Here is a 21590-nt window from a genome sequence, read left to right as displayed (position 1 = left end):
CTTAAAAACAAGACGTAAAGTCTTCTGCAATAAAGAAGAAGGGGTTTCTCACAAGGGAATAACGACCTGTTGCATGCTTTTATCTTTCACATGAGGTACAGACTGTCTTTCATCTTATAAAGTGTCCTGCTGCTTCAGTCTTTATAAGGAAGTCAGTTTGCTTGGCTTTTTCACTAACGTTTGCTATGCCTTTTGAAAGCTGTCTCTTATCTCGATAGTGATGCGTCAGTCTGTTTCTGCGCTTTCCTGGAGTATTGTGATTAATTAATTATTGACATATTTATATTGTCAAGCATGGCTTCTTTAAATTTAATAACTCTACAAAATATGTGCACTGTGTTGGTGAAACTGATGCATACTGTAAAGAATAAGTTTAGAAACAAAGTGGAAATGAAACCCAAACAGACCAAGAGACAAACACTTCATGTTCTCGAGTCTTAAAATGCGTCTCTAACTAAAAAGCTTTCAGTTTGTGTGCAGCTTGATTTAAAACAGTGTTACTTGTCTACCTAGACAGCATTTTAGGCGTTTAGTGATGGACAAAACTATTAAGTTAAGCATTGCACACTGTTTGAGACTACTAGGGTTCATATTAAAATTGACCATGGTTTCCATAATCTCTTCCAACATTAGGTTACTGTACTTACTATTACCACTAATGTTTCATTTAAGGAGCTTTCAGAATCTTTCATTTGATTATTTCTAGTTGGTTTTTGATGACACTTGTTGTTGTGTAGGCTAGTGCTGTTGTGCGTTTGCAGTGTATAAGTGTGTATCTGAACAGTGAGGGTGTGAGAAGCAGGAAACCAAGGCTCTCTCAAACATCTCCACTTCTTCTGGTTCCACAGATGGCAGCTGTGCAGTGGGACTGATCGTTGAGTCAGATCAGAGAGACACTCACTGCTGGGGAGCGCCTGGTATGTATGATTGAAGATGATCACATGCTTTGCCTTTACATCAGAGAATAAAAAAGCCATACTTCCCGGAACTATTTGCTTTTTGAAATTTCATTCATGAAATTATAGGCCTATGTGATGCAGCCTTAAATATAAGGGTCCAAAAAAGTAGTAAGGAACGCTTAAAATGTCTGAATGTAATTGCATTAAATCAGTGATTGGCACCTGCAAGGAAATGCTGCAGGCTTTCTCAGAACCTTTTATTTCTTTTAAAATTCGTACAAAACAAGGTGATTTTTGGTGGATGTATGACATCCATTCACACAGGTGTTCTGGTGACCGCACAATAACTATTCGACAGCCACAAAGTGTGCATAGATTTTGTCTCAATTATCAGAATAACTTTTTTTGGAGCCGTTCTGCACAATTGTTTGAAAGATGTTTTAATGTCTCTCATGATCGCCAAGGCTGCATTTATTTGATTGAAAATACTGTGTTTGTATTTAGTGTGAAATATTATTATAATATAAAATAACTGCTTTCTATGTGAATATATTGTAGAATGTAATTTATTACTGTGACATAATTTTTTTTACTCCAGTCTTCAGTGTCACATGATCTTCAGAAATCACTCTAATATGCTAATGTACTGCTCAAGAAACATTTCTGAAAACAGTTGTGTTGCTTCATATTTTTGTGGAAACTGTGACTGTATGTTTTTTTTCCAGGATTCTTTGATGGATAGAAGTTCAAAAGAATATATTCATTTGAAAGAGAAATGTTTTAGTAACCATGTTAAAGTCTTGGTAATTTAGTAATTTCTTTATTTCTTACTGCTTTTACCCACTGATCCCGAACATTTGAATGTACTTAATGGATTTGTATTTTATTTTTTAAGTTAAAAAGATCTGGGATTGGATTCTGAGTGATATTTAAGTCTCTTTTAATACAGCTGTGCATATACAGCATATATGGCAGATGTCTTATTTCAGATGTGTTGGATTGAGATTGAAGAATTAATGTTATGTGTATGGCATTAGTCCTGATTGAATCAGTAACAGACCCTTCTGAGTCATCTAGATGACAGTACATTGAGATTAGACGACTAGCTTGAATATTCATTGTTCCACATTAGTGTACTTAAGTTCATTGACGACATGCAAGGCAAAGGCTGTATGGCTTATGTTTACAGTCTTAACCCTCATGTTCTGCTTGACCAAGGCCATTTAATGCGAATATACATAATAATAATTATAACAATACATACACTTATGTTCAAAATGTGTAGTAATAATAATACTTTCATTGAGCATTAAATTTAATATGCATTAATCAAAAGTGGCAGTAATACATTTATGATGTTGCAAAAACCTCTATTTCAAATAAATGTTTCAATTTGAAAACAAATCTGATAAAACAATGTGTAACGGTTTCCACAAAAAACATGAAGCAGCACAACAGTGTTCAGCATTAGTAATAAATCAGAATGATTTCTGAAGGACATTGACCACTGGAGTAATGATGCTGAAAATTCGGCTTGCCATCAAAGAAATAATATATAAATATATTCAAAATAGAAAACGGTTGTTTGAATTTGCTATAATATTTCACAGTATTAAATAGCTTTGATCAAATAAATGCGGTCTTAGTGAGCATAAGACACTTTAAAAACATTTAAAACCTTATTGATCCCACAGTTTTGATAGGCAGCTCAATCTTAAAATTAAGATTATAGTCAGACATTCATGACTTTTCATCAGATTTTCTGATTATAAATGAACGCATCTTTGAATGTAAAAGTTTACATTGCTGTTAGCCTCTTATTTCAATCCATATGTTAGCAGGGTTGATGGGACCCCATAAAGACAGCAACGCCAATCTCAACAGAACATGAGATGAAATGATTAATTAATTACGCAAATGTCTAAGGCATTTAACCTAACTGTGTGATTTTACCAACTAATCAATAATTGAGTATTTAGATTACACTCACAGAACAGATTTACCATTATGTTGTTTTATCTAAAGCTACTGACACAATTTCAGTCACCATTTCAAACCTTTTACTACTCCGCGGACGGTAGTGTAAACAACCAGAAACAGATTTGTGCTTGACATTAGACATTGCTTGTCCTGTAGCTTGCGCCAGGCTCCATGGGAAAAACAACACGATGAGGTCATGGCCAGCGGCTCGGGGATAACGTTTCAGCCGAGCCTGTTAGAGGGATCTGATCCGCTCCCGCTCTTTTGTTCGGCTGTTACCGGGCCCCACGGACCGCTCGTGAAGCCCACTGAACGGTAGAAGTGCCTGCCTTTTGTCCTTCTCACAATTTATGTAGTGTGTGAGACCCGATACAGTTTCGTCACAGTTTATAATACGGATGATATTGGGCAATGTGATGGAACTAGCAGGCCTAATCATATCGCATTCAGTAACTAAACCACAGTTTGTGTAAACTACCTCAGAGTGAATTCCTCTGGTTTTGACATGTACATACAACTCTCCCTAAAGTTTTAGTGCATCGCAATGGTTTAGAAAATGTTCTGGCTGTCATCTAATAATCATGCAATGTAACTTATGGTGTGTGTGTAAAGCACTAAACCAGTGCCATATGAGTTGGTTATTAAAGTTTATTCAATATTAACTGCTGGTTTTCTGGATCCAAAGGTGCATCTCTTTGGTTTCTGCCACATGCCAAAATTATTGTTTCATATGACTAAATCAACCCGACTATGTATGGTTACACAGTATCAGTAGCTGGAAGAAAAATCTGTTTCCTGGTTAGTAGGGGATGCATTGACTAGTTAACTAATTGGTTAGTCTTACCACTGGTTAGCTGTTTTGTGCCTGTGTCAACTGGCTGTGGATCATGTCACTTAAATTGCGCTTGTTATGTGGTGAAAGCAGAAGTAATATTCAAAGTCTTGGTTAGTAGTTAACTAATTGATTAGCACTAAACCAATGTCATACTGTATATGTAGGTCATTTACATTTACTGTATTTCAACTTCTAGTTTTCATGTCCCATGTCAGAAATATTGTTTAATATGATGACATCACTCTTGAGATTAGGTTACATGGCAGCAACATCAGTTGTTTGGTTAGCAAGTTGTTGCACTGATTCGTTAACTCATCAATTAGGTCTGTGACTATTTTATGTTTTTAGACTTTGTAGAGTAGTTGAGGGCCATGCAATTTTAGTTGTGCCTCTGTACTGTGGCAGTTGAAGGAAAATTCAATTTCCTGGTATGCAGGGGTTGAACAGACTAGTTAACTAATTGGTTAGTTCCACCACTGGTTAGAAGGTTTTGGCCTTGTATTGACTAGCTCTAGCTCATTTGACTCAAGTTATGTTTGTTCTATATTATTACAGGCTTGGCAGCTGGAAGAATTTTCAGGGTTCTGGTTATTAAATAGTTGCAAGTTAACTAGTTGGTTAACGCTACCACTGTTAGATGTTATATCCTGTGTTGACTAGTTGAGGACCATGCGATTTATGTTGAGCTTGTTCTATATTGTGGCAAGTTATGGACGATTTGGTTTCCTGGTTAGTAGGGGTTGTGTTGACTAGTTAACTAATTGGTTAGTTCTAGTTAGATAACTTGTGAGATGTTTTGGGCCTGTGTCAACTAGATGTGGATCATGTGACTTAATTTGCACTTGGTGTATTGAAACAGGAGGACACTTAAATTTGTGGTTAGTAGTTAACTAATCAGTTATCACTAAACCAGTGTCATATATGTTGGATATTTAAGTTTTTTTGGATTTTAACTGCTGGTTTTCAGCACTAAAAGTTGGGTCTGATTGGTTAGTTATTATTTACTTTTTTAGAGTAACTTAACCAACACTGCTCCTTAAAGCGGTCATCGGATGCCCGTTTTCCAAAAGTTGATATGATTCTTTAGGGACTAAACGAAAAGTCTGTAACATAGTTTGGTTAAAATTTCTCAATGGTAGTGTAAAACAACACCTTTTTTTACCCTGTCAAAAACAGCTCTTTTCAGAGCAAGCTGTTTTATAGCATTTTCATTTAAATGTTAATGAGCTCTGCTGACCCCGCCCCTCTCTTCCAAGCTGCTTTCAGAGAGACTGTTTACTTTAGCCGAATTCATTGTGAAACTTGCTAATTAGCAAATTATTAGAAAAGGTGATTTGCAAAGATTCATTAAAGAAACCTTGTACTCACTTTTTTTGTTGGTAAAGCTGGACCATGAATGATTCACGCTAGGGCTGCACGATTATGACAAAAATTATAACGATTATTTCCTTGAAATTGTAATGCGATTATTAATTACGATTATCACAATTTACATTGAATGATGTTTATACCATTGTTTGATGCAACTGCATGCTGTATTTTTATTTGAAAACAAACAAGCTGAAAACACTCTAGCTGAAAAAAACTTTAGTGCTTTTCAATAGTATTAAGCCTCAAATTTCTAATATACATCAGATTGGTTTTCATCTCTAAATGATAAAAAAAACACAAATATGAATGGTATTATAAAGTTATACTAAAACTAAAACAATGGAAAAACCCATAAGATAACATGTAGAAAGAAAAAAAAACATATCTTAAGCGGAATTTGAACTATCTATTGCCACTTTTAACGATTACGTAATTGTGGCATCCATCCATTATTGTAATCGCGATTAGAAATTGTATTAATTGTGCAGCCCTAATTCGCGAAAAGACGCATCTGGTCTGGCGGTGAAACAATGGAGGATTGATGACAGCTCACTCAGGGCGGGTCTAAGGTAAGACACCAGTCCAGGCTTTGCTGAAACACTACTATCAATCAAACTATTGTGGGAGGGGCCTGTCTGTGTGACATCACAAAGACAGGCATCTGAGATTGCCTTTCGATTTGAGAAAGGGATAAAGGGAAATTTTAGTAGATAAGAAAAAACCCATTGGTTGTATTTTTTATCATTATAGAGTGGTTGTGTACACACACTGCCAACAGACATTTCAGTTCAAACAACTTGTAAAGTGCATGTAGCATCCAATGTCCCCTTTAAGGTAAGAACTGCATAATGCAGTGTAGCAGTGGGATTTTTTTGCCAGTTCATTGGAATTGATTTACCTGCGGGGCAACATAAATTAACTTGGTTATGCATTAGATGACAAGAATGATGGGAAGATGTTCATTGTGAGGTATTTTTGCATCCCCCATGCTGTGGGGGGCAGAGGGACAGGAGAGTCAAGCCGACAATAGCGAGATTGTTTTTCGAGGAGCTGGTTTAAAGATCACATTTCCTGTTACTGGGTGAAAGCGTGGTCAGCTGACACCATCCTCCTTCACTGCTGCGGCTGTCATCACTGCTCAGACGAGAAAAAACGACACTAACAGCTTCAGGGCACAAGTTAACTCTTAACATGTACAAATATCACTCCAGACCAAAGCTGTGTCAGAATCCATCTGTTGCTGGCAGTGCTGACATTGAAGCGATGTGATGCAACAGTGAGGAAGGTTCTGCTTGCTTTCGCAAATCTGAGCCCTTTGTGATTCATCCAGGATGTGACAATGCTGCTTTCTGAAACACCTTTGATTTGGAGTGTGATTTTTCAGTTCTTCTATATGCGGTAACCCTTACTGTGGAAGATCTATCGACCATCACCATGATCATCTATCTACCATCACCTCAAGATTTGAAGGCTATCATATATGTCGCCAATTTGTTGGTGTTAATTTCTGCTTAATTTATAGTTTTATAGATTTGTAGATGTAGATAATTCCATCTGCTTAATTTCATTTGTAGCGGTTTTACAAACTAGTAGATTAGTCCCATGCTTTGAACCTGTGTTGATTAGTCACGGATCACATGACTAGCTATGTTTTGAGCCAGTGATGAATAGTTGTGGACAGTGTGGCGCAACTTTTTTTGTTCTCTATTGTGACAGCTAGAGGAAAATTTTGTTTCCTGGTTAGTAGGGTTGACTTATAAACTAACTGCTATACCACTTTTTGATGTTTGAGACCTGTATTGACTAGTCATGCACCACATGACGTTTTGGGCCTGTGTTAACTAGCTGTAATTCATTGGACTCCACTTGCATTTGTTCTATATGAAAGCATTTGGAAGAAATTTTTTTTGGGGGGGGGGGGTTGTGGGGTTGCAAATAGTTGCATTGACTAGTTAACTAATCAATTAGCTTATGGTTTGAGCCTTTGTTGACTAGCTGAGCAGCATGTGACTTCAATTGCGCAATATGGCGATGACAAGATGAAAATTTAATTTCTTGGTTAGTAAAACCAACTAGTCGGTTAGCTATAGCACTATTGAATGCTTTGTCAACCAGTTGTAGGTAACTTGAGAATCTGAAAATAAAAGTGAAACCACTTATTCTACATGCCATGTCCCATAACTAGTCAACAACTCTTGATCACTTGGTAAAAATTAGTAGTCCAGCACTATTGGTTATATTGGTTATTTAAACCCTGTTTGGCTCAAGCCAGCGCTGTGGAGTCGCTGGGAATGAACTAATCCTGTTTTCCCAGAGCATCCCACACCGGCCTGCTGTTTTTAGAAGCAAGTTCAAGCAAGGTCTGTGAGGATCAGGACGTTTTGTTTGACCCCCTGTATGTTTGGAGACAAGGAAGTGTTCGGACACAAAGGTGCTCATTTGTCAGAGCACCCAGGACAAAAAGAGCTCATTGAGCCAGTGTGAGTCGGTGTGTGTGTGTGTGTGTGTATTTGAGGTTACAGGGAATGTTAATGTCCTCCTTCATTGTTGGAGGCTCAGACAGAAGTTCGTGAGGCTGCATATGAATGAGATGAGTTCCTGGCGAATGCTTTCCCAGAACTGTTGTTAAATAAAAAGAATCCATGGAAAAGGGAACGGATGGCGGAGGAAGTGCAAGTGGGAGTGAAGGGGTAAGAGGAAAGGCAAATCTGCATGGAGAGGTGTCATTATGTACATTTTTGTGTCCACTTGAGAGTTGTTGGAGTTCAAACACTGAATTACACTGTTGAGTGGCGCCATTTTGAGTGTGCAGTAAATTGTGGCTAGACGTAACCTCCTCTATGTCTGTATCTCTCAAAAATGATTTACACTGTGACCATACCCAAAGCAGAACTACATTGCAGTTATGTTGTAATGCATTAAACACACTTATGTAGGTCACAAAAATACTCTATGTAATTACGCAAACTTGAATGATTGATGCATTGCAAGGGTTAGTGTGGCAGTAACAAACCTCCATACTCTAGGAGGCGATACAGTTTCCTTTCACCGTCTGTAACATTTAAGGGGGTGTTTAGACAACACCATTTTAAACCAAAATAATGAAACCTTTTTATGCGTTTTGGCATTTCATTTAAATGACAAGTGTTTTGATGACTTAAAAACACAAACTTTTGAAAACAGTGCCGTTATTGTATCTGTGTTAACTACAAAAATGCAAATTTGTGAAAGTGGTGACGTCATGCACATGCGTTATTATGTGTTCAGTGTATATGTGCAGGTGCGTAGAGTTTCATTACAAAGTGACATTGCCAACTACTACTGAGTAATACAGCATTTTAGACATTTTCGCAGATCCACATGAATGGGGATCGTTTTGTAGTCTGTATGCAAAACTTTTCGCAAAGAAAACATTCTGTTTTTTTTTTACATTGTTGTGTTAACACCCTAAGTCAACCTGAACTTAAATGCTACGTCCATTTCTAAGTGAGACAGGATATTCAACGAGAAAAAATGTACGAAAATGTATGAAGAATAAAAGGGCATGATGATGTCCACTAAAAAGAAAAGATGTTTCAAAGGCATCGTAAGTAATCAAATTTTAATAAAAAATGATGAAAAAGTGCAATGAAAATAGTTTCTAATAAGACCATCTAAACTGAATTAAAGACATTTTTTTTTGTTATTTTACGTTATGTACCGTACTGACCCGAATATAAGAATATAAGTTTTTTTTGGTGGTGCCAAAAACACATAAAATGAGTGTGCCATGAAATATATGTAACGTAATATATGTAACCATGTAACGTGTTGTTAAGATCGCGAGTGAAAACAAAAGAAAAATAAATTGCTTACAGCAGCATGAATCATGACTGTCATTAGCCCGATGGGACCAAACTTTTTCTGTGAGTGATTTTAAAACATAAGACAGTACCCAGATTAAAGACTTCAATAAGATTTCACTTCTACTGTTAATACAATTTTGGTAGGGCTACTATGAAATGGATGGACTAAATGTTATGTAATTCAAATGGGCTACCTGTTATTTTTATGGTATATGAAAAAGTGTATATTTTTAAATGTGATTATTGTTGGTACATTTTACCAGTATTAACCATATTTTCAAAACAAAAATTTAAATAGGAAAAACATTAATATGAAAATAATTTAAGAAAAAAATATGTTTTACAGAGAGAGAGAGAGAGAGAGAGAGAGAGAAACAAACAAACAAGATTTGGTTTTTAAAAAGCCTTTTTTCCAAAAGGTACATCTGGAAAAAGGGGGGTCGTCTTATATTCGGGTCAATGCAGTATCTCTTCTTAAGACTCTGGGAATGCATTGTGTACTTGTCCTGCGTTTATGTAACCTTTCAATCAAAATTGCAATAACTTGTAATGTCTTTGAAACGGCTTTTCATTTTAAGGTTAGAGGAAACTATCGCCTCCTAGAGTATGGAGGTTTGTCACAGTTACGCTCGCAATGCATCGATCTGGTTTATGTAGTTGCATGGAGTATTTTTCTGACCTACATACATGTTAGTGTGTTCTGACTTTTTTTTGGTGATGCAACAAATGTGAAACAAGTGTAACTTGAAGTGTTATTATTCATGTAGGCAGCTCTAAACATGCTGACAGGTAATCTAGTGTGCTTTATGTTCACACACTTGTAAAGAGTATGTTTCACGCTCTAGTATTGTCTTCATTAGTGTGACATACATTTAAACCCACTCACACATTCACAGACATGCACTTACCCTGAGGCAGCGCTCCTCTACTCCTGCCCTTTCTCCTCCATCATGCTATCTTTTCAACATCAGACACATTCCTCTCGTTGACCTGCTAAGGCATTTACTCTTTCTGCTGATAAAATGCAGTAGCTAGCTGTAATACACATGCACACACAGACTCCTGATGATGTGTAGTCGCATCAGCTGACCAGTATGACTCCACAGTCGTCCTATAGCTTCTCAGTCGTGTTGTAACTCACATAGTGTTACAACAAATCTGCTGCTGATTTTTTTTTTTTATTGACAGTTGTCATAACCTTAAAATAGTTTCTTAAGTGTAAACCTTTGAACAGCAAGCCCTTACACATTCAGCAAACTAATAAGATTCAGCTTTTGATATCAACATTATACACTGTTCTGTTGTGTCACATTAGTTTTGAGTTGAGTTAATCTGAGTTATATTATGTTTGGACTGGCCGATCTCCCAGAAAATCACACCGACATTGTTAAAATGTGTCTGGGATTGAGAGTAAACCTGCTCGGCTACTGAAAGAGAGTCACAAACTTCGACACTGAAAGAGAGCTTTAATAATCGACCCGCTCTTCCACCCACACAAGCACACACTCCCCACATATTGTTGTTGACAGGAATACACATGGCTTGTGAATCTGCAGATGCTCAAGTGTTTGTGACCAGCTATAAATATAAGAATAGCTCACACGTGTACACAAAGGCGCACACTGGCTGGACGAGCGTCCTGAGCAGCTGCCGTGGAAGCAAAGGGTCTGAATAGCTCAGACAGCTGCAGGAACACTCAGGACGAAAACACACCGAATGGATCTCTGTATTAGAGAGACATCGCTGATACTTTAACATTATCCATTACATCTCCTGAGCTGGGAAAGAGCAACACGGTTTCTTCTGGCATCAAATATATTCAGTTTACCATTTGATAATTCACTCAGTGACTTATAGAGTCATTGAATAGAGAAAGTTCACTCTGTTACAACATTTAGTGAGCTTTGACTGTATGTAGGCAATATTTTAAGGCAACGAAAGTGCATGATAAAAGCTATCCCAAAGGTCATACATCTAGTTTAACATAATAGAGAAATATACTGTAAGGATTAAAGGATTAAATCATGTCACGTTAGATTTCTGTGAGCAGGAGGAATGGGAAATATCAGGACAGGAGTGATAGATAGCACAGTAAAGAAAGGGAAGACAGATGGTGAGATTAGAAGCGAGCGAAGAACACAGCGAGAGGGTGTATGTGAATGCGGTCAAATGTATCTAAAATTGGAGATCCTGTCTTGCAAAAGGTCGATTTAGCAACAGTAAAATAGAGAGCGAGAACGGGAGGCCTATTTAAACGTGTCAACTTATCTCACAGCCGCTTTGAAAAGTATATTTGCTCTTCCTTCAAAATGCAATGCAAGGAAGGAGAAACATTGAAGATTTGGCGAATAGAATGACACCCACCTTACGTTATCAAAAGTCCAAGACCACAATGAAAATCTGGTAGGCTTATTTAGCGTCGTTTTCCTAATAAATGATGAAAAACAAAAGCATTTTTATTAGTGGTCTCAGACTTTTGTAACCCGTATGTTATCAGTGTTTTGAAAACTCGGCACGGTTAATTGGAAAAGGGTTTCATGTTTAACTAGGTTTTCCATCTCTACTCCCTGATTTGGGTCTATACCCTCAGTTAGCCATTAAGCGCCTGTCAACTTTTCGCACCATGGGGTTTTTTTTACGACATGTTGGAAACCTTGTTTCCTGAATGACCATGTGAGACGGACAGAAATAGCCTGGCCATTTGTCTTGTTTCACTTTGTTGAAAAAGACAAGCAGCCCAGTTATAAGCTTAGCCTAATTAGTACATTATAATCACTTAATGTAACTTAACTTGCTAAATAGTTTTCTTTTACCAAACTTGATTTGCTTGCCTACCCAGCTAACAGGGAACATTTAAAATGTTACAAAACATTCTTAAAGGAATGTTTATGGGAATGTTCTTATTTAAAATTGGACAAACTTTCTCATAACAGTGAAAGAAAACGTTGTGAGAACGTTATCCTCATGATGTTATTTGTACTTGATGAACATTCTAAGAAATGTCTTTGCAACATTTAAATAATGTTCTAATCACGACAAGAAAACTGGCCATTTTAGTTTTTAGAATATAAAAAATAAACATTCAAATCACATATTTTGGGTGGAAATAAAGTTCATAGAATGTTCATAGATGCAAACTTTTAAATAATGTTATAACTACCACACAACCTTTTGACATTTTAGTTTTTAGAATCTAAAATATTAGTTTATTACGTCATAAAATAACGTTATATATAAAATAACGTTATATTTGGGGAGAAAAAGTAGGATATTGTAAGAAATGTTTTTGTAACCTTTAAATAATATTATAATAACGTCAAGAAAATCATATTTTGGGTGAAAAAGTTAGTAGAATGTTGCAAGAAATGTTTTGGAAGCATTTTTTAACCTTTTGTAATTACATCGTAACTTACAATATACAACATAACGACAGGAACATTGGGCATTTCAGCATTTTAAAAACAATGTTTTAATAATAATGTTTTTATTGCCTAAATTTGTTCCCAATTTTTTTTCCCAAACTTGTTGTTTGTGCTAACATTTGTGCGCATTTGGGCCTTGACACATAAACTGCTATCTTCTACCTCAATAGAAACTGGCAGTAATAAAAATAGCCGCATACAAGAAGTCACGAACAGGAAACGAAGACTAAGTCTGCAAACAGGAAGATTCTCGCTCACACTTTTAGTCTCTCTTCTGTTGTAAGTTTTGCGCTCGTAACCAGCTCCTCACTCGCTCTCTTTGTCGCACTTTTACACGGCCTCCATGTACACAGAAAGGTCTCTATAGTAACACACCGTTTCAGTGTTTACACATACAGAGGTAATATGCGAAAGAGGATCTTGTTGCTGACCAAAGGCAACCACAGGAGAGCAACACTATTGACTAATTATAGTTCAGAGAAAGAAAGAGAGCGAAGAATGAGAGAGAATTGTTGCTCAAGACTGCAGAAACGGACTCCATCCTCTGGCTATTTATATAAAAGTGCAGATTGTTTTTTGAGGTAGCCATGGCTGGAGCTGTAATCACCAGTGTTTCCTCAGTCGAACAGGAAACCAAACAATCCAGGCCCTATCGCCAGTGTGCCCAGGGGAGTCGCTCTGAGTGTGTGTGTGTGGGGGGGGGGTGGGGGGGGGGCTAATTAAAATGGCTGAGGTCTCCTCTGTTGTTGATTAAACCTCCCCTTGTTCTGTATGTCGGCCTCTGGGGCCTCCGACACTTATTTATGGCACTTGCAGTGTGTGTAGTTATTAGACGGCCAGACAGAAAACAAAAAAAAAGAGAGATGCCGTCGCCAGAAAGGAAAAGCAATTCATTTTTAAGATTGTGTGTTCTGCTTTCCATACGTTGCTTCTTACACAGTTGTGTCATTGCATCTTTTTTTTGCTTGTCTTAGAACAGTGTGCTTGCTCTTCAGTCATCACTGTTGGTGTGTCTGGTACCTATACCGCCCTAAAGTTCATGCATGAGATCTCCTAAATAAACAGTGATGACTCTGTCCCTCCTCTACTGGATTAGCATCTTTTTTTAGTCACTGCCTGATGACAAGATGGGTGAAAAGTTTGTCGTTTGTTAAATAAAAGTCTGTATTAATAGTGCACAGTGACTTTGCCTACAGACTTCATTTTAGAAACATACGTGATGTTACTTTTCCATTATGCCACCTTGGCATCCTGTTAGGAATAAAACCTTTTATTTTTAAGTTATATTGTGTTTTAAAACATTTTAAGGTACAGAAGTGAGGAGGATGCAGCAGTGTTAGTTTAGGATAACTGAGATACTATTATAGTTTTTGTTGGTATTTGGAATTAGATGTTATTTTTCTATTTTGTGCTTTCATGTTACTTTTAGTACTTTTATTTTGCTTTATCGTTTTTATTAGTTGTTGTTGTTTTTAAATATGTCTATATAAAGGTTTTATTAATGTTTATTTCTGTCTTAGTTATTTTAAGGTATCAATGAAATAATAACTTTGGAAATTAGCTGAATTAAAACAAGTTGAAGTGTTTTTTTTTAAGGGTTTTTAATTAAATTAAATATTTAGTTAATTTCAGGTATCAAAAAATGATATTTAAGCTTTTAGTTTCGGTTAACTATAATATCCTTAACACTCGCAACAAACTTAAACTAAGATGTCAGGACTAAAGAGATATGTTGATTATAAATATGCTCTAACTTTCAATATTTCATCCAGTAAAAGTCTTTATATATATATATATATATATATATATATATATATATATATATACACTCACCTAAAGGATTATTAGGAACACCACACTAATTCTGTGTTTGACCCCCTTTCGCCTTCAGAACTGCTTTAATTCTACGTGCCATTGATTCAATAAAGTGCTGAAAACATTCTTTAGAAATGTTGGCCCATATTGATAGGATAGCATCTTGCAGTTGATGGAGATTTGTGGGATGCACATCCAGGGCACGAAACACCTGTTCCACCACATCCCAAAGATGCTCTATTGGGTTGATATCTGGTGACTGTGGGGGCCATTTTAGTACAGTGAACTCATTGTCATGTTCAAGAAACCAATTTGAAATGATTCGAGCTTTGTGACATGGTGCATTATCCTGCTGGAACTAGCCATCAGTGGATGGGTACATGGTGGTCATAAAGGGATGGACATGGTCAGAAACAATGCTCAGGTAGGCCGTGGCATTTAAATGACACCCAATTGGCACTAAGGGGCCTAAAGTGTGCCAAGAAAACATCCCCCACACCATTACACCACCAGCCTGCACAGTGATAACAAGGCATGATGGATCCATGTTCTCATTCTGTTTACACCAAATTCTGACTCTACCATCTGAATGTCTCAACAAAAGTCGATACTCATCAGACCAGGCAACATTTTTCCAGTCTTCAACTGTCCAATTTTGGTGAGCTCGTGCAATTTGTAGTCTCTTTTTCCTATTTGTAGTGGAGATGAGTGGTACCCGGTGGGGTCTTCTGCTGTTGTAGCCCATCGCCTCAAGGTTGTGCGTGTTGTGGCTTCACAAAGGCTTTGCTGCATACCTCGGTTGTAACGAGTGGATATTTCAGTCAAAGTTGCTCTTCTATCAGCTTGAATCAGTCGGCCCATTCTCCTCTGACCTCTAGCATCAACAAGGCATTTTCACCCACAGGACTGCCGCATACTGGATGTTTTTTCCTTTTCACACCATTCTTTGTAAACCCTAGAAATGGTTGTGCGTGAAAATCCCAGTAACTGAGCAGATTGTGAAATACTCAGACCGGCCCGTCTGGCACCAACAACCATGCCATGCTCAAAATTGCTTAAATCACCTTTCTTTCCCATTCTGACATTCAGTTTGGAGTTCAGGAGATTGTCTTGACCAGGACCACACACCTAAATGCATTGAAGAAACTGCCATGTGATTGGTTGATTAGATAATTGCATTAATGAGAAATTGAACAGGTGTTCCTAATAATCATTTAGGTGAGTGTGTGTATATATATATATATATATATATATATATATATATATATATATATATATATAATATGTGTATGTATGTATTTGTGCTTTAAATTGTTTACCGTTTTACAGTATCATACTGTTAGCTTAGCAGCATGCTAACGTCAAGTTCTGTTGATCAGCTGTGATTTGCATCTCTCATGTGAGTAGCACTATTTTATGTAGTTTATTCCATTTTTATAGTTTATTCATATTTTTATGTAGCATTCCAGATCAGTCAATAAGCAGTAAATGTAGTTTAATCAATAAATGAGTATATCAATTAACAGGAGTATACTGTCTTTGGACCAGGTCACACAGTGGACATTTATGCATTTAACATGACCTGTGATCAGTGTAATTAAAAAAACAACAACATTTTTTACTTGAGCGCCACATTTCTACAGCACTGCATCATGCGTGAGATGCTGCAAAAGTTGTCCATCTAGTGCATGTTTGCATATAAAAAGCGTGGACTTCTCAGAAGGTTTCGTCCAGACTGTAAGCATGTGGCATGACAAAACAACAACACAAGACGGTTTCTGTTGAATAAAATGCTAGCATTTTAGCTTTGACGCACCTATAAGAATAGAGGGGCATGTGTTTTAATTATTGTTTCCCAAAAACCTGTCTGATAGCAATTCATGCATGAGTGATTGAGTAAATATTAATGCCTCACATGGGTTAATTGTTGATTGTTGATTGTTGTGGTTATGGCTGAGCGCAGCAGCGGAGAGGCAGATACGGAGATGTTTTGAAGCTCGTGTTGCTGCTGAATGTTTAAGTGAGGGTGCTCAGGGGCCATTGGACAGAGAACATGAGCGGTTTTGGAAACTTGGGTCAGGACAGTGTGGGAATATTATACTCGGGGTGCATTATACATCAGCCTGTGTTTTTCACATCCATTCATTTTCACCAGACACACACACACACACACACACACACACACAGGCTTCTGTGTAGTGGTTTTCATACTCAGATATAATTCCATAAACCTAACTTCCAACAAACCTGTTGAGATTATTAGATTTGAAGCAAAATGTAATAAATCATTTCAAATACTGAGGACAAAAGGTCCTCACAAGTTGGTTTTGCTCTCAAAAGCTCAAACATACAGTTGTAGTGTGACAAATTCATCCACACATACTTACATATTGTGTTTTTTTTACACAGTTAGAAAAGCAAACTCAGTGCCAACTCTTGCAGAGTCAATAAACTCCCATCTCTCCATTTATGACATTTCTACACCTCAAGTACTTTAGAATACAGGTTTATGAACATTCCAAAGTGTGTACATAGTCCCAAAGCCCTAATCTCAAAACACATGGAGGTGTGAAAGCGCACACATACACACATACTGTGTGTGCATACAATCTCTGCCCTACTGAGCTGTGACAGAAACACTGTGCCAACACGACTATCATGTTACCTCTAGTGTCCAGTATTGTGTTCCTGTCTGCCGTCTTCTGTGTTTCCATTCACACCAGCTGAGGTTAGCAGTGGATTGACTGGAGCTATTGAACCATAGACCTAGAACATATAATGCATGTATATGAATGCAAAGGTGGAGAAATGTGTAAAGTTAATGCAATTCATAATGTAGTACATGTGCATATTGCATAGTGAGTATCAGGATTTTCATTTATTGACCTTTATTTTTTTAGCTTTCTCTTTTAAGTCAGATATTGTCATGGCAGAGCAATCATTTGCAGAGAGTCTTGCTGTGCGAGTTTGTTGAAGTTAGGTAAGATAGTCATCTGTATGTTTAAAGGTAGTTCACAGAATAACATTTTAGCTACTTAAGCTTCAATTGGTCATTGTGGTGATAAACTGAAATTATTTTTTACTGCAACAAAACCCAAATTTAAGTTTTCATTCAGTCAAAAATGTGATCAAATAATCAATCAGTGACTCAAAAAGTATTCAATAATTAACATAAAAAAGCTTTATATAAACATTTAAGTTGCATATAAGGCAGTTTTTATTTCAACTTAAAGAGTAAAAACTTAATTATATCATCATTGAAATCTAAACATTTAAATGGTGTCCAAAATGACATTTTTATTGTTTGAAGTTTGTTATAAAATTGACAGAATTAGAAATCTCAGACTTTGTTTGTATCAAAAGTAATCTTATTGGCAGGAGCACTACAAATAATGTTGAGTGATGATTTTGGCTCAAGCTGATATTATCAGTCTTTGTGTTCATGACAGTGACACATTCAAAACACGCTACCAGAGAAACACTCATTAAACATCACCGTTTAGTTCAATATTTCTGACCCCCAAAACTGTTTTGGCTGTACCTGAAAATAAATGTTCAGAAAATGCATCAGTGCATCACTACAGTAGTTTATTGCATGATGCAATTTTTTTTAATGCAATTCATTATGCAAAACAAAAAGGAACTGCATTTTTAGAATTGCTCTAAAGTGAGCATAAAAAACCTTTTAGCTAAAACTTTTAGCTTACGTTTATAGATAGATGCCCCATTAGCGGCTACCATCTGCCATACCAGAACAATAAAAGCTGGTCTGTGAACACTCAAGAGCAATGGACTGTGTGTCTGCAATCATGGTTAAACACCTGCATGAATACGTATACCTGCAACAGACTTCAGCAAATTATTTAGCTAAACTAGCACAATACAACAAGACTAAGGCGCTAGCTAACACAATATAAAGTTACCAAAGTTTAAAAACCTGTTTTATTGAGTGAATTCATCTTAAAACCCAAGCCAGCACATTCTCACCTGTGAAAGGTTATCCCAATACTTCTGAAACTGAAATCTGGGCCGTTTTTTGGTGTCTCGGAAAACTCTTTGACTTTTACTGTCAGTTTTCTTTGTCAGGCTGACTGCTATCAGCACCGAGCTAAAGTATAGTAGCCTAAATATTACACCAGCACACATCGTGTTTAATAATGATATAGTGCAACACAATATGTGAGCCACCCGGAGATACAAAGACATACTCTGCTAACTATTCAATTAAATTCATTACACATAAACTACCATTGAATCCTTTAAAGGATATTAGTGCAGCTAAAGCAAGAAAAAAATTGCAAATAATATGAGCACACACATCCTGATTTGTGAGATCCTTGCTCCATCGCCGGCTGACCGGGGGCCTCTGGAGTGACTTTCTCAGGAGTGTCAGGTTTTCAGATCGGCTCCCCACTCCCATACCCCCCAGCTCTCTCTGAACCTCCAAACACACACACACACACACACACACTGAGAAAGCTTTCATCTCCAGGATCTTAGGAGATATAGACGGTATCACAGAGGTCAGGGCCGTGACGTGAGAATAGACACGGGGATGATGTTTTCTCCGGCAGTTTATTAAAGGAACATTCTGTGTTAAATACTCAAGTTCTGTGACCAACTGACAATTTCCACAGACAGTTATGTTGTTGCTTGTTTGGTAAAACTGAAAGTGTACACTAATGTGGTTTTAATGGAAGCTTTAGGCATCATATCTAACAATGATGCATTTATGTTGTTTCCAGTGTCACAGTTCACACTTTCTGATTTTCCTCTGCCAACAGTGGCCTTGTGTATCATGTGCATGTATTTTTCTGTCTTTTCATGACTGAATTAGCACAGCCTGCCCATACTTCATTTATGAGAAGTTCATCCACAAAGAAAACTAGTCTCAATTCAGAAAACGTTTTAGTGCCTTTACAAAATAAAAGCTTCTTATTTCTGCTGTTAAATGCAAACTGAGGAAGAGGTCAACTTGATTGCCTGAAGTAACTTAGAATTACTTCAATTTAAATATGATTGTTTTCAAACAGGTTTCCAGAGTTGTCATTCTAAACTAAAAAAAAAATTCAAAATTTAATCCAAATAAATACATTTTAGCTGAAAAAAAAAATGATGGAAAAGCCTAATGTTGTCTTTGCAAGTAACTGAAAATAATTTAAAGAACTGAAATTACAAAAAAAAAATTTTTTAAATGTAACCTTAAAAAAAAATATATATATTACTATTATATAAATTATTATTGTTAGAATAAACTAATAAAAAGTAACAAAGTCCCTGCAAAATTACTAAAACTTAAACTGAAATTTTAATTAAAAGCTAATAAATAATTAACAAATACTGAAATAGTATATACTGTAAATGATACTGAAATAAATCATATTTTTGAACGCTCTCGTTTCGCCGACTGTTTAATACCAGCAATTGATTTTCTTAACTACTTCTACAGAGCACTTGTTGAACTCTTGATGAATTATATTCAGTATATTTTCTTGCGATTGAAGTGTGTAGGATATTTTCACGAGGCTGGTTTAACAGCTGTGGTCATTGGTTACTGCACATTTTAAAACCAAATGAAAATCAAGAGTCTTTATTACTACCACTGCTTTTTATTTACTGGCGGCTACCTGCATTTTCATATAGCTAAATAAGTATTTGATTAATCTAAGCTTAGTTTAACCCTTAATACTCCTTTAAATGCCAGGTTAGCTGCAAGTCATCAAAGTGCAGTCAAGGGGACACTCAGCATTTAATCTCCACAGATAACAGACACACAACCTGAAAGCTTTGCAGATATCTACACAGCTGTGAGTGTGTGTGCGTGTGTGCTATGCTAGTCACTCAACACACTCCTCAGGCTGATGATAGACTATATTGCAGTCAGGCCTTTTTTCAGTCTCTTTGGAGTGCACAGATGCACTGACAGGTCTTATCTACTGTAAGGTTTTACCCTTTCGCATACAAAAACTGCTGCAATTGTTGAAGCAGTCATGACTTGGACATCAAACGTTGACCACTTTTCACTTTTATGGACCATATAAATTCGAACCCTTCAAGAATCCAACTTTTCAAGAGAAAACCTCTCTCTTTTTGGACTCTTCCCTGCCCTGAGGAAGTTCGTTCCTCTACTGTCAGATGAGCATAACAAACAAAAGTGGGCATTGAAATGAAGGGAGCTAAAAACAAAACATCACTCCCTCTCGCTCAATAAAAGCTGTGGAGCTACATACCAATTACGCAGCCTAACATCAACATCTCTCGGCAGGGGGCAAGGAGTTTGACCCCGGACAAGCAGATGCCACTCGTTCCGCACTTCCTGTTTTGCTGGCTGGTGTTATTTTCAGAACAGCACACACACATACACGCGCAAATACACAATCCAGCTCTTTTCTAGGCTCCCAGATTTACATCGACAGCTTGCCTTCTATTGTTCTCCATTTCCCATTCTTCAGGCCACATTGCTGGCCAACAGAATCATGTGTGTGTGTGTGTGTGTGTGTGTGCGATGTAGCTCACACTCGGCTGAAGCACAGCCCTTGCAGCTGGTGTTCTTGGACTGGACTTGTTCGTGAAGGTCAAGGGGTGTATGATAGGGCTGTCAAAACAGCTGAAAAACTAAACTCGAATTTTGTACTGAAATATTATCAATATTCAAATTATATTCGCTGTGAAAAGCATTAAAATGCAACAACACTTGCATCGTCATCGCATCTTGTGCACCACTTATAAGACAGCCTGACACATACCTAAAATTCGAATGCAACGTTTTTGCAGTCGAATGTGGATTTTTATTTTACATTCGACAAATATTTTGTTTGTTTTTTTGACAGCCCTAGGATCAGCAGCGCTGACTGACAAGCCAACCTAATCCACCTCTACCAAAACCAGGCATGTTCACACCAACACTCCTACAGATAAAGGTCCCATACAAGGGTTTTCATAGTGATGCCATAAAAGAAACTTTTTTCTTAGTTTTTCAAAATGCATTGATGTAGATGCCCATAATGCAGCTATTGTTCTTGGTGTGAACTTTTTTTTGCATTTTACACCATTAATTTACACAACAACAGCATTTTGGGTGCCTGAACATTTGAAAACGGGGGTTAAAGTGCAAGTTTTTGAAACACAACATATGTCAGAATGGTTTTATGTACGGTTTCCTATTGCTGTTTGTTTCTATTTATGCATTTGGCATCAGTTGATGCATTCTCTCAGAAATCAAACCTACAGTTTGACCTTGTTGTTGCAAACTACCGTTTGAGCTACAGGAACTCGTGAATGCAAAAGTACTGTGCAATGTGACAAAACCACAGTCAATGAAAGCAGATTTGATGTTGAGACAGTATATAGTAGAAATTTGGACCAACGAGATCCTACTGTGGGAAATGAGAAACTAATCAAGATATAAGACATAGAAATGATC

The 21590-nt window shown here is 37.0% G+C and overlaps 1 protein-coding gene across 1 annotated transcript in view; it reads left to right on the top strand.

Annotated features, from left to right (window-relative positions):
* LOC132117910 (histone deacetylase 7-like) overlaps positions 1–21590 on the top strand; it is an 81727-nt gene that overhangs the window by 15440 nt on the left and 44697 nt on the right. The window contains exon 2 of the mRNA XM_059527271.1: positions 849–917. Within this exon, the coding sequence (XP_059383254.1) occupies positions 849–917 (69 nt within the window). The remainder of the gene's footprint in view (positions 1–848; positions 918–21590) is intronic.

This window comes from Carassius carassius, chromosome 37 (genome assembly GCF_963082965.1).
Source record: "Carassius carassius chromosome 37, fCarCar2.1, whole genome shotgun sequence".
In the NCBI taxonomy this organism is placed as follows: Eukaryota; Metazoa; Chordata; class Actinopteri; order Cypriniformes; family Cyprinidae; genus Carassius; species Carassius carassius.
Note: the sequence above shows the minus strand (reverse complement) of the source record. Positions and strands in the feature narration are given on the sequence as shown.